Consider the following 13843-nt stretch of genomic DNA (forward strand, 5'->3'; position numbering starts at 1 on the left):
AAGCTTTTCCCTTATGTTCCCTTCCTGGAGTTTACAATCTCAGGTCTTATATTTAGATTTTAATCCATTTCAAGTTAATTTTTATGTGTTGAAAGACAAAGGTCCAATTCTATTCTTTTACATGTGGATATTCAATTTTCCCAGCACAATGTATTAAATAAGCAACATTTTTCCATTATGTGTTTTTGGAAATTATGTCAAAAACTAGTTGATTATATAAGCCTGGATCTATTTCTGGCCTCTGTATTCTGTTCCATTGGTCTATGTGTCTGTTTTATGCCAGTATTATGCTTTTCTGATTACCAGAGCTTTACAGTATAGTTTGAAATCAGGGATTATGATGCCTCCAGGTTTCTGCACTCATGTGTTCATTGCAGTATTATTCACAATAGCCTGGACAAGGAAACAGCCTGTTAATGCTTGAATGAATTAATATATCGTTTCATATACACACACAATTAGAAATTATTCAGCATTTAAAAAGAACATGCCATTTGTGACAATATGGAATAACCTAGAGGACAGTACACCAAGTGAAAGAAGCAAGACGCAGAAAGACAAATGCTATATATGATATAACTTACATGTGAAATCTAAAAAAGTCAAACTCATAGAAACAGAATGGCGGTTTGCAGGGGCTGGTGTGTGGAGCAAATGGAGAGTTGTGGGTTAAAAAGTACAAACTTTCAGTCAAAAGATGATAAATTTTGGTGATTTTATTTTTTTTGAGACAAAAGTCTTAATTTGTCCCCCAGGCTGGAGAGTAGTGGCATGATATCAGCTCACTGCAACCTCTGCCTCCTGGGTTCCAGCAATTCTCATGCCTCAGCCTCTGGAGTAGCTGGAGTTACAGGTAAGGTACCTGTCACCATGCCCAGCTAGTTTTTGCATTTTTAATAGAGATGGGGTTTCACCATGTTGGCCAGACTGGTCTCGAGCTCCTGACCTCAGGTGATCTGCCTACCTTGGCCTCCCAAAATGCTGCAATTACAGGCATAAGCCACCACACCCGGCCCAAATTTTGGTGATCTAATGCACAGCATGATTACTACGGTTATTCATACTGTATTATTTACTTGATATTTGCTAAAATTGTAAATCCTAAATGTCCTCATCAGATATGCACACACATACACACACACACAATGGGTAACTATGTACAGTGATAAGTGTGTTGATTAATTTAATTGCAATAATAATTGCACAATGCACATATTTATCAGATTATTACACTTACACTTTGAAAATATATAATTTGTATTTGCCAATTATTTAATAAAGCTTAAAAAGGTTTATTTAATCACATGAATTATATTAGTTCAGGAACCAGCTTGCTGCCTCCCTGTTCTCTAAACACCTCGATTCTCAGAGCAGTATCCACTTCAACAATAGTGACTATGTACATACACATAAACACACACACACCTCATTATATATGTGTATAATAAGTGAAGTACACAACTATGCATTTAGTTCTAATTACTCATTCTCTCAAAGTATTAAAAATTGAACTACATCAAATATATATGAAAATCACCCATGAAATATCATAATCATAATTTTCAACCACCTATAATTATACAAGGTAAAAATTGAGTCATATTAGCCAACCCTTTAATCTGGAAGCTTCTTGAAGACACCAAAAGTAGTGCTAGTGACAAAAGCTCCATGGTGCATTCTCTTGAGTGTACCTGATGAAGAGTGCACTGTGGTCACTGCGTTCACATCCGAGTCCACCATGAAGCCACAGCTGGATTCTGTCAAGGTCCCACGGACAGTCACAGGAGCGACAGTGGCATGGCGCAGGGCAGCCTTCAGTGGTGCTATGTGGTTGTACTGGACGGAAGTCATGCATCCAACAAAACCCAGGGCGTTTGCTTTAGCAACTTCAGAATCCAAACCAAGATTCTCTGCAATGTAAAAGACAATCAGAAGCCCTTCCATTTTTTGATTTTTCAAATTTTGCTGGGTCCTCTTCAAGTAATGTCTAAAATTGTAGAAATTACTTCATTATTCTTTGAGTAGAGAAAACCCTTCCCTATCTCTTTGTATCTCGTTTTCCCGACTCCACTCCCAATGCAAGCATCAATATATCAACCACATTTCAGAGAAAACTTTCAGGGCCATCTCTGCTTTGAAATAAAAATGTTCCAAGCTTCTAAATTTTCATTCATGTATTTTATGAACTGTAACAAAGACAATAAATCTGTTCTGTACTCTAGGAGTTTTATAAAATTTGTATCATTATCCCCATCACCATTTATCTTTGGATGCTGTTGATTAGTGCAAGCACACTACGATGTTCATTATAACACTTCGCTCAAAAATGTAGCTAGAGAAAAAAAAAATAAAGGGGTAGAGAGATTAGAAGTCAACACTGTCCTTCTAAAGATTTATTGTGTAAATTATTTTAAGCCACTGTGTAGACTGACCTTCTATTCAAGATTTCCACCTGCTTGCTTCTGTCCATGGAACTGATTGGTGTGCATGGGTTTTTTATGGTAGCATTCGACTTCCTAAAGTATCTTTGAGACTTTATAAAACATGAACATGCAATAATTTGGGATTCATAGCAAGATCAAATGTCTCATTTTATTTAAGATTTGTGGTAAGATTACTCAGTTTTCCATTTATTTTTCTTAAAAGGGTCATTTGAAGAAACTGCTATGATGCAATTACATAAAACTGCAATGCATAATGAGCCATTTTTTTTCCTAAGAAGTAATAGTCTTAACATACCAAGATGGTTTAAATGGTTATTTATTAAGATAATTTGTTTGTTTTCTGAAAGATGGTAGGAACTCTCTCATCTACCAAGTGTAGATTATGATTTTATTTTGATTCATAAATGGTCAAACAGTCTCCATTGGTCTGTAAGCATGCATCATGTTAGCAACATTAAGGAAGAAATGCGATGAGGATATGGAAGAACATGAGAAATCCACCTCCCTTAATACTGCCTTTTCTAAGTTTTGCTTTAATTTTACTCTCCTCCTTCAACACCCATGTAAACTTAACCAACTTATCATCTCTGTCTTCTTACACAAAAAAATAAAATTGTGTATTCATGTTATGTGGCTGCTGTGACAAATTGCCACCAACTTAAATGACTTAAGACAGCTTAAAGCACAAGTGTGTTATCTTGCAGTTCTGTGGATTTGAAGTCTGCTCTAGCTTTCATTGAGCTAAAAATCAAGGTGTCAGCAAGGCTGCATTTATTCTAGGGGCTCTGGGGGAATACTACATATCCTTGCCTTCTCTAGCTCCTGGAAGCCACCCACATTTCATGACTTCTGTAGACTCCTTCTCTATTCCAAGCAAAGCAATGTTACATTTCTCTGTGTCTTTCTTCCATAGCTACTTCAGCCTATAATTCTCTTTTATCTCCTTCTTTTACTTTTACAGGCCCTTTTGATTATACTAGATTCATCCTGATAATACAGGATTATCTTCCTATTCCAAATACAGCTGATGAGCAACATTAATTATATTTGTGACCTTACTTCCTCTTTGGCACATAGCCTAATATATTCTTGGGTTCTGAGATTTAGGATGCAGACATATTTGTGGGCCGTAATTCTATCTACAACTTCAGGTCTGAGATTTTGTGAGAACTTTCCCAATAATGATAATGAAAATCCAATAATAATGTGAAGTGTCTGTCACTTCTTCAAATATAAAAGAACACTGAGATGTATGAGGAAACGTCTGTCTTCCAAATATTCAAATAAATCTCACACACCGTTGACATATATTTTTACTTATTCATGAAAGAATCACATACGTTTGTTTGTTATGATCTTTAAAAGACTGTGTCCCACATGAAGCATCTCACAAAAAACTTTAATGGACTGGATGCTTTTTGCTGGTGGCAACAGAACTCACTGTACCCAGATACAATTCAGAATATGGATTAGGTATAGACTGGTAGTTAGCAAGAGGTAGAGTTAAAGATCAGAAATATTTAGAGGAAGAGGCAGAAGACAGGAGAAGAGGAGCATAAACTGTCATGAATTTTTTGCATTGCAGGATTTCAGAATCGTGGAAAGTGATAAGTCACTGTAGTTCTGCCTGAGGGGTCTAACTCAAAATTGCCAACTCGTATTCCCAAAACTCAGTGGGAGAGAAGCCTACATAGTGTCAAGGTCCTTGGGGGACATCACTATAGTGACTGTCATGAATACACACTCCAGGTGGAAGAATATGTGCACAGATAAGTTGGGGAAAATGCCAGCAAATGGACATTCTCACTTTGAATGAAGAAATGTTTTAAATAAAGCCCTATCTCTAGGGAAGTGTGTTTCTTCTAGATGTATTATAAGGACAGAGACCTGGAGGTGTTTCTGAAAATGAATGAAAAGAACAAGAATCACTGATAGGATAAAATGTTCTCGGCATGAAGCTCAAGATTATAATTTGTCAGATTCTTACACAGATGGAGAGAATGTAAACAAAAATAAAACAAAAGTTAGGAAGGTTCTAAATGATTTTAGTTTCTCATCATAGTGTTAAATAATTCATAGTATGTTATAATAATTTTCCAAAAGCAATAATTTTAAAGCTGCAAAATACTCAACATTCGCCACTTACTGAATAGCTACATACAACTGTAATAATTGTTGTCAAAGGATTATTTCTATTACCCTCAAAATTCTTCCAGGTGTGTGTTCTCAACCTTCAAAATTTACAGATTACGTAACTGGGACTCAAAGAAGTTCAAAGATGTACTGAAGATCATATAGCGGGGTTGAGATTTAAACCCAAGTCTACATGATGTTAAATGCCAAATTCTAAGCAATGCAGCCTCAAAAAAAAAAAAAAAAGTCCAAGATATCTCCTGTGTGCTATATGGAGTAAAATAATTTTACATAAATTATCTAAAAAATGGGTTGTAAAAAGTATAGAAAGCACAAGTTATTTTGGTTAAATGCCTCACAGAATTTACTAAACTCTGTATTATATTAAAGACAAATGTATTTCCTAATTTGTTTTTATATTTTTAGGTTAAAATTACATTAGATTCATACACAGTTAGATGAAGGGACTGTGTTATATGCTTTGCTAGAGAATGGATGTTGAAGACAAACTTAATAGTGCATGTAGCTCCTCAAAAGCTGATAAAATGGGAATGCAAGCAAAGTCCACGCCATTGAAAAATACCAGTATTCTCTTCTTTGCATTTATCAAGATTTTACACTAACTTAAAAATCTTATCCCCAAAGGAGAATTACAATGTTCACAAGTCATACTATTGCCTTAAGAAACCAAAGGTATCTCGTAAAGAAAAAGCAGCAGCATCTCCAAATGTCTTATTTGAAATTGACTTAGTTTCTCTCACTCAATACATTTCAAATATCATCAAATACAATTCTTGATTCTCTTGATTTTAGTCTCATGCCCTCCAATAGTGATGGAAACACAGCATGGGCTTCTGATAGGTACAGGTTGGAAATTAGCTAGACCTAATTTGATGAATCGTTAACTTGCACATATGATGTCTGTTTCCACATTTCTTCAATTTTATCCACTATAAAATAGAAATAATAGTACCCATCACATGAATTGTATCAGAAAGAAATAAAATAAAAGTCAAATTTATAGCTCAATAACCATTAATGCATCTTTGGTGTTTTTATGTATTTGTTTGTTTTCTGTATATATTTATGTTGTTCAACATGATATTTTAACATATGCATACATTGTAGAATGGCTAAGTCAAGCTGTTTAACATAACATGGGGAATTACCTTACATACTATTTTTGAGCATTGTAAAAAAACTTAAAATCTACTCTCAGCAATTTTCAAATATATAAGATATTGTTATTAACTGCAGTCACCATGATGTATGATAGGTTCCCCGAACTTATTCTCCAGAACTTATTATCCATTCTAACTGAATGTTCAACCTTTGACTAACACCTCACCATAATAAATGCATATTGTTAGGAGGAGGAACAGGAGTGCTAGTTAAGAGTATTAGTAGAATCTTTGACTTCTCCTATTATTCATCAGTTCCAAACTCTTTTGCCTGGCTCCAGTGGCCCTCAACATTCCCAAGTATTATTGCATTTAGAACTAAGGTGTAGATGCTAATATGCTTGCTGTGGAAATCTATAAAATTACCATTTACTACTGATTCAAAATTGAACAAATGTAGCACTCAAATTTTGAATGACTTAGTCAATTTATTCTAAACTAACTTTTTTGGGTATTTAAAATTTGACTTTCTACATTATTTCGTAAACACCTTTATTTCTTGTAAATAAAGCGATGCTCCTCTACTAAATCTAGTAGATTTGTGATGCCAGAGAAAGTAGCATAGAGCCAATTTTAGCCTCAGAATGCATAGCGCTTTACACAGTCACAATTGTTTGACAGGAAGAGAGTGCTAGAAGAAATCCAGGCTAATTTTGTGCAAACAGGTTTGTGCGTTCATATGTGTGGTTTTTTACAGGAAAGAAAGAAGAAAAGATCAGCAATTTGCTAAAAACAGACATTGCTCTTGGTTGTGATATGACATTTTCTACATGTGAAAACTTACTTATGACACTTGAATCCTAAAATATCACAATACAAAGCCATACAGATCCATACAACAGGGGCTTATAAGAGTAAAATGTTGTATAGAGATAAAATATAAACAAGCGGAATCGATGTTAATGAAAGATATGAGCAGTGTACAAAAATAAAAATTGTTCCCTCTGGAGTTCATTGTAGCTTTCGGATAAGAAACAAACAGTCTGAAACTTCACACAAAAAGTGCCCAAAGTCCAAGAAATAAATAAATAAATCTTCCAATCCTGAAAGAGGATTGTCAAATTTGCTTAAACACACACACACACACACACACACACACACACACACACACACACACACAAACTAGGCATTTGCTTACTGCTGTTATACTTATCATGTTGTGCTCATTTGTATGTCCTATATAAATATTTCATGCTTGTAAAGTGAGAAAGTGAGATAATTATACATAATTTCCAGTTAGGAAAGACAAGATACATACGGTCAAGTAATTGTTTAAAGCAAATTAACCAGTCCATGGCCAATTCAGGCCTGGAACCTAGCTTTCATTGCCATATCCTCTTTTTTTTTTTTTTTTTTTGGTATTTTATACTTTACACTTTTCTGTAGGTATACGACATGGAACAATTGATAAGCTAAACACAATTTTATTTCTTTAGCCTGACTTAACAGAAACTCACTCACTAACACCCACTCTCCCACCTACACATCCAACCTCATTCAACCTGTCTGCTGTGTATGATCTGAGCTAATTTGCTCTTCCCTAAAGAGGCAAACATGATTTCCTCTGCCTGGAAGAACGTTCTGTTCCATTATAACCTGTATAACTTCTGTACCTGCTCTGCAAAACATACATTTAATTATTGGCCACCTAGATAGCCAAAGCTCCATGTTTGATAATGGACTTACGATGGCTAGCAAACACATTTCTCCTATCTCTGTGAGCTTTGAATCATTTTGGAGGATTAATTTTGTAGGCCAGCAACAATTTCAGGCAATACATCTTACAGTAGAGGGAGATCATGATGTCTATGGGAATGTAAAAAAGATCCTTGACAAATCTAGGGTAGCAGTGATCAAATTCAGAATGCAAAATAACTTCTGGAAAAATGTATTAAAATGTGCATTTATGGATCTCTACTCATTCAGAGGGCATGGTTGAGGATGGTTTGCAAGAATCCACATTTTAAAGTAAATATTCTCAGGTAATTATGATATAGATGGTTCATAGACCACTTCGCTTTGAGAAACGTTGATTTAAAAAAGACTTCTTGGAATAAATAAATGTAAATAAAGGCTTAAATGATGAATAGAAAGTAATTACATGTTTCAGACACAAAACAACCTTTTCAAAGCAAAGAGGTAGCTAGTGCATCACGTTTAAGACACTGAAAAATGACATTAACTCTCTTTTAAAAGACGATGTTGAAAAGAGAGGTAGGAGTGAATTAAGAACTTCTGTATCCTGGCCAGGTGTGGTGGCTCCCATCCGTAATCCCATCGCTTTGGGAGGCTGAGGCAGGCAGACCACCTGAAGTCAGGAGTTTGAGACCAGCCTGGTCAACATGGTGAAACCCTGTCTCTACTAAAAATACAAAAATTAGCCAGGCGTCGTGGCACACACGTGTAATACCAGCTACTCAGGAGGCTGAGGGAAGAGAATCATTTGAACTTGGAGGCGGAGGTTACAGTGAACTGAGATCAGGCCACTGCACTCCAGCCTGGGTGACAAGAACACAACTCTGGAAAACAAACAAACAAACAAACAAACAACAACAACAACAACAACAACAACAAAAAAAAAAAACTTCCGTATTCCTAAGGCATTTTGCCTAGTTCTATTCGCTGCCTTCACATTGCCATTATGTCTGTCATCCTCTTCTTGCTTTAGGAAAGGCTGTCCTCTTCAGGACTTCATTCACATCAACCAGAACACAGTGCCCAATACACAAAGTGTCAAGCCAATATTAGTAAAAGAAATTAGTGAATGAAAAAATAAATATCTCTTAACATCATCAATAATGGCAACTAATCAGTGATATTCGTGTGTGTATATGTGTGCATTTCAAACTTCTTCATTCTTTACCTTGGTAAACATGTAGTTTCTTTACTTTTCCATTTGAATCCATAGCATGTTATCCAGAACTCTCTCTTTGATGAAGCAAGTCAAGTTCTCATTAGAACTTCATTAATATTTCTTACAACTCTGCCAGAAGTGCACAGGGGATATTTCTCTCCATTATTCTCAGTATTTTTATACCTAAAACTGAAATGAACTGTTGATACGGAACGTGACTTGCAATACAAGCGTGGTTGCCACATATCACGATGTCTGTGCTGTTTACAGTACCCCACAAGCCTTACAAGGCAGGGTCTGTGCACTGACCCTTCACACTGCCCACTGGCCTTCCTCCAAGCATTGCATGGCAGGCTCCCTTCCTCAGGCGCCAGACAGAAAGGCCTTTCCTCACAGAGGACTTCAGTGGGCACCTTCCTAAGGAGCACTCCTCTCTTCTCCCACTGTCTGATTTGCTACCATTAAAACCAGTTAGTTTCCCTTCTGATTCTTTTTACTAATTTCATAATTGTATGTGTGTCCATGTGTGTGGTTATTGAGTCTTCCTTTATGTACCACTCTAGATCATAAATTTCATGAAGAAAAGGTGCCTGTTTTGCTTATAACTAACCACTTATTTTTTTGAGACAGGTTCTTGCGGTCACCCAGGCTAGATTGAAATGGTTAGATCATGGTTCACTGCAGCCTCAACCTCCCAGGTTCAAGCAATGCTCCCACCTCAGCCTCCCCAGTGGCAGGAACTACAGGCACATGCCACCATACCTGGCTACTTTTTAAAATTTGTTGTGTAAAAGGGGTCTCTCTATGTTGCCCAAGTGGTCTCAAAATCCTGGGCTCAAGCAGTCCTCCCAGCTTAGCCTCCTGAAGTGCTGAGATTACAGATGTGAGCCACCATACCTGGCCCTACTTCTTAGCAAAGTACCTTGGACACAGAAACTGGGAAATAAATGCTTTCGAATGATCAAATGGGTCCACGTTGCATAAGCCCTGGCACTTCATAGGTATTCCATGAGCCTTCTTATATAAAAATGCATACATATTGACAGATGAAAGGATGAAGAAATAGATAGATAGATGGATTTTAATAATACAAGAACTCAAAGAAAACATAACAAAGTGAATTCCGTAAATAAACCTTCTACCATTTGAAAATTCATTATTTCAACTGAACAACTATCTGGCTAAATTAATTTTTCATTTTTTAATTGGGTTGCTTGGTTGCGTACATTATATAAAGGTCCCTGGATGATATAAGACAGTGAGTGCTCAATCAGTAAAACCTTAGCTACATATTCAAATTAAAAACGTCTAGGTCTTATACTCCTAATGCCAATTCTGCTTATTTTTATATAGAAGTCACTTTGTCGGCATAAAAACTGGGGCTTAAAGGCCAGTTGCCGTGGCTCACTCTTATAATCTGAGCACTGTGGGAGATTAAGGCAGGGGGATTGCTTAATCCCAGGAGTTTAAGAACCGCCCTGGCAAAATGGCAAGTCTCATCCCTATAAAAAATGTAAAAACTAGCGAGCTGTGGTGCTGTTTCTGTAGTCCCAAGTACTCCATCGGTTGAGGCAGGAGGATCACTTGAACCTCGGAGGCTGAGACTGCAGTGAGCCATGGTCAGGCCATTGCATTCCCACCTGGGTGACAGAGCAAGATTCTGTTTCAAAAGAAAACAAACAAACAACAAAAACAACAACAAAAAACCAGAATTTGCAAGTTGATATAAAATCCCATTTCTCTGGGACTGAAAGAAACAAAAATAACTCCTCTTAGGTTGTCATTATTTATTGACGTGAGGTCAAAACAAATGACTCAAGTGTACTGGTTTATACCTGTGTTACTTACTTTGTTAAAGTAAATGAGCAAAACAAAGGTACTGCATATTCCATGAGACATTTTTAAAAATATATTTTATTAAGGCCGGGCACGGTGGCTCAAGCCTGTAATCCCAGCACTTTGGGAGGCCAAGGCGGGTGGATCATGAGGTCAAGAGATCGAGACCATCCTGGTCAACATGGTGAAACCCCGTCTCTACTAAAAATACAAAAAAAATTAGCTGGGCATGGTGGCGCGTGCCTGTAATCCCAGCTACTAAGGAGGCTGAGGCAGGAGAATTGCCTGAACCCAGGAGGTGGAGGTTGCGGTGAGCCGAGATCGCGCCATTGCACTCCAGCCTGGGTAACAAGAGCGAAACTCCATCTCAAAAAAAAAAAAAAAAAAAAAAACCCATGTATATATTTTATTGCACTTTAGGTTCTGGGGTTCATGTGCAGAACATGTAGGATTGTTGCATAGGTACATACATGGCAATGTGGTTTGCTGCCTCCATCCCCGTCACGTATATATGGCATTTCACCCCTTGTTATCCCTTCCCCAACCTCCCTACCCTCACTGTCCCACCCCATTCCCCCCCAACAGAGCCCAGTTGGGGGGGAATGGGGTGGGACACTCCCCAGTGTGTGACACTCCCTTCCCTTTGTCCATGTGTTCTCATTGTACAACACCCGCCTATGAGTGAGAACATGTGGTGTTTGATTTTCCGTTCTTGTATCGGTTTGCTGAGAAAGATGGGTTTCTAGATTCATCCATGTCCCTAAAAAAAACATGAACTCATTGTTTTTTATGGCTGCATAGTATTCCATCGTTCATATGTGCCACATTTTCCTTGTCCAGTCTATTATCGATGGGCATTTGGGTTGGTTCCAAGTCTTTGCTATTGTAAACAGTGCCACAATGAACATGCATGTGCATGTGTCTTTATAATAGAATGATTTATAATCCTTTGGATATATACCCAGTAATGGGATTGATTGCTGGGTCAAATGGAATTTCTATCTCTAGGTCCTTGAGGAATCGCCACACTGTCTTCCACAATGGTTGAACTAATTTACACTCCCACCAACAGTGTAAAAGTGTTCCGATTTCTCCACATCCTCTCCAGCATCTGTTGCCTCCAGATTTTTTAATGATTGCCATTCTAACTGAAGTGAGATGGTATCTCAATGTGGTTTTGATTTGAGTTTCTCTAACGACCACTGATGATGAGCACTTTTTCAAGTTTGTTGGCCTCATACATGCCTTCTTTTGAAAACTGTCTGTTCTTGTCCTTTGTCTACTTTTGAATGTTTTGTTGTTGTTGTTGTTGTTTTTTGTTTGTTTGTTTTTCCTGTAAATCTATTTTAGCTCTTTGTAGATTCTGGATATTAGTCCTCTGTCAGATGGGCAGATAGAAAAAACTTTTTCCCATTCTGTTGGTTGCTGGTTCACTCTAATGATTGTTTCTCTTGCTGTACAGAAGCTCTGGAGTGTAATGAGATCCCATTTGTCTATTTTGGCTTTTGTTGCCAATGCTTTTGGTGTTTCAGTCATGAAGTCCTTGCCTATGCCTATGTCCTGAATGGTTTTGCCTAGGTTTTCTGCCAGGGTTTTTATGGTGTTAGGTCTTATGTTTAAATCTTTAATCCATCTGGAGTTAATTTTAGTGTAAGGAGTCAGGAAGGGGTCCAGTTTCTGTTTTCTGCACATAAGTAACAAGCTTTGCCAACATCATTTATTAAACAGGGAATCCTTTCTCCATTGCTTGTTTTTGTGAGGTTTGTCAAAGGTCAGATTGTTCTAGATGTGTGGCATTGCCTCCGAGACCTCTGTTCTGTTCCATTGGTCTATATCTCTATTTTGGTACCAGTACCATGCTGTTTTGATTACTGTAGCCTTGTGGTATAGTTTGAAGTCAGAGAGTGTGATGCCTCCAGCTTTGTTCTTTTTGCTGAGAATTGACTTGGCTATGTGGGCTCTCTTTTGGTTCCATATGAAGTTTAAGGTGTTTTTTTCAGTTCTGTGAAGAGGGTCATTGGTAGCTTGATGGGGATAGCATTGAATCTATAAATGACTTTGGGCAGTATGGCCATTTTCACCATATTGATTCTTCCTAACCATAGGCATAGAATGTTTTTCCATCTGTTTGTGTCCTCTCTTATTTCTCTGACAGTGGTTTGTAGTTCTCCTTGAAGAGGTCCTTTATGTTCCTTGTTAGTTGTATTCCAAGGTATTTTATTATCTTTGTAGCAATTGTGAATGACAGTCCATTCTTGATTTGGCTCTCTGTTAGTCTGTTATTGGTGTATAGGAAAGCCTGTGATTTCTACACATTGATTTTGTATCCTGAGACTTTGCTGAAGTTGCTTATCAGTTTTAGGAGCTTTTGGGCTGAGACAATGGGATCTTCTAAATATATAATCATGTCATCTGCAAATAGAGACAATTTGATTTCCTCCTTTCCTAATTAAAGACCATTTATTTCTTTTTCTTACCTGATTGCTCTGGCTAGAACTTCCAATACTATATTGAATAGGAGTGGTGAGAGAGGGCATCCTTGTCTACTGCCAGTTTTTAAAGGAAATGTTTTTAATTTTTTCCCATTCAGTATGATATTGGCTGTGGGTTTGTCATAAATAGCTTTTATTATTTTGAGACATGCTCTGTTGATATCTACTTTATTGAGAGTTTTTAGCATAAAGGGCTGTTGAATTTTGTTGAAGGCCTTCTCTGCGTCTATTGAGATAATTGTGTTTTTTTGTCTTTAGTTCTGTTTCTGTGGTGAATTACATTTATAAACTTGAATATGCTGAACTATCCTTGTAACCCTGGGATGTAGCCTACTTGGTTATGATGGATAAGCTTTTTAATGTGCTTTTGCAATCAGTTTGCTAGTATTTAATTGAAGAGTTTTGCTATGTTCATGATGGATATTGGCCTGAAGTTTTCTTTTCTTGTTGAGTCTGTTGGGTTTTGGTATCCGGATGATGTTGGTTTCATAAAATGATTTGGGAAGGATTCCCTCTTTTTGGATTGTTTGGAAGAGTTTCAGAAGGAGTGGTACCAGTTCCTCTTTGTATGTCTGCTAGAATTCAACTGTGAACCCATTTGGACCTGGGCTTTTTTTGGTTGGTAGGCTATTAATTGCTGCCTCAACCTCAGCCCTGGTTATTGGCCTATTCAGGGTTTTGACTTCTTCCTGGTTTACGTTTGGAAGGGTGCAAGTGTCCAGGAATTTATTCATTTCTTCCAGGCTTACTGGTTTATGTGCACGGAGTTGTTTGCTGTAATCTCTGATGGTGGTTTGTATTTCCATGGAATCGGTGGTTACATCCCCTTTATCATTTTTTATTGCATCTATTTGACTCTTCTCTCTTTTCTTTTTTATTAATCTGGCTAGTGGTCTATTTTGT

General features: G+C 37.2%; 1 protein-coding gene across 1 annotated transcript in view; it reads right to left on the bottom strand.

Annotated features, from left to right (window-relative positions):
- The window catches only part of CNTNAP5 (contactin associated protein family member 5), an 865582-nt gene that overhangs the window by 11351 nt on the left and 840388 nt on the right, over positions 1-13843 (bottom strand). Inside the window, exon 22 of the mRNA XM_017544214.2 lies at positions 1692-1910. Coding sequence (XP_017399703.1) covers positions 1692-1910 — 219 coding nt within the window. The remainder of the gene's footprint in view (positions 1-1691; positions 1911-13843) is intronic.

This window comes from Cebus imitator, unplaced genomic scaffold (assembly GCF_001604975.1).
Source record: "Cebus imitator isolate Cc_AM_T3 unplaced genomic scaffold, Cebus_imitator-1.0 Scaffold167, whole genome shotgun sequence".
NCBI lineage: Eukaryota > Metazoa > Chordata > Mammalia > Primates > Cebidae > Cebus > Cebus imitator.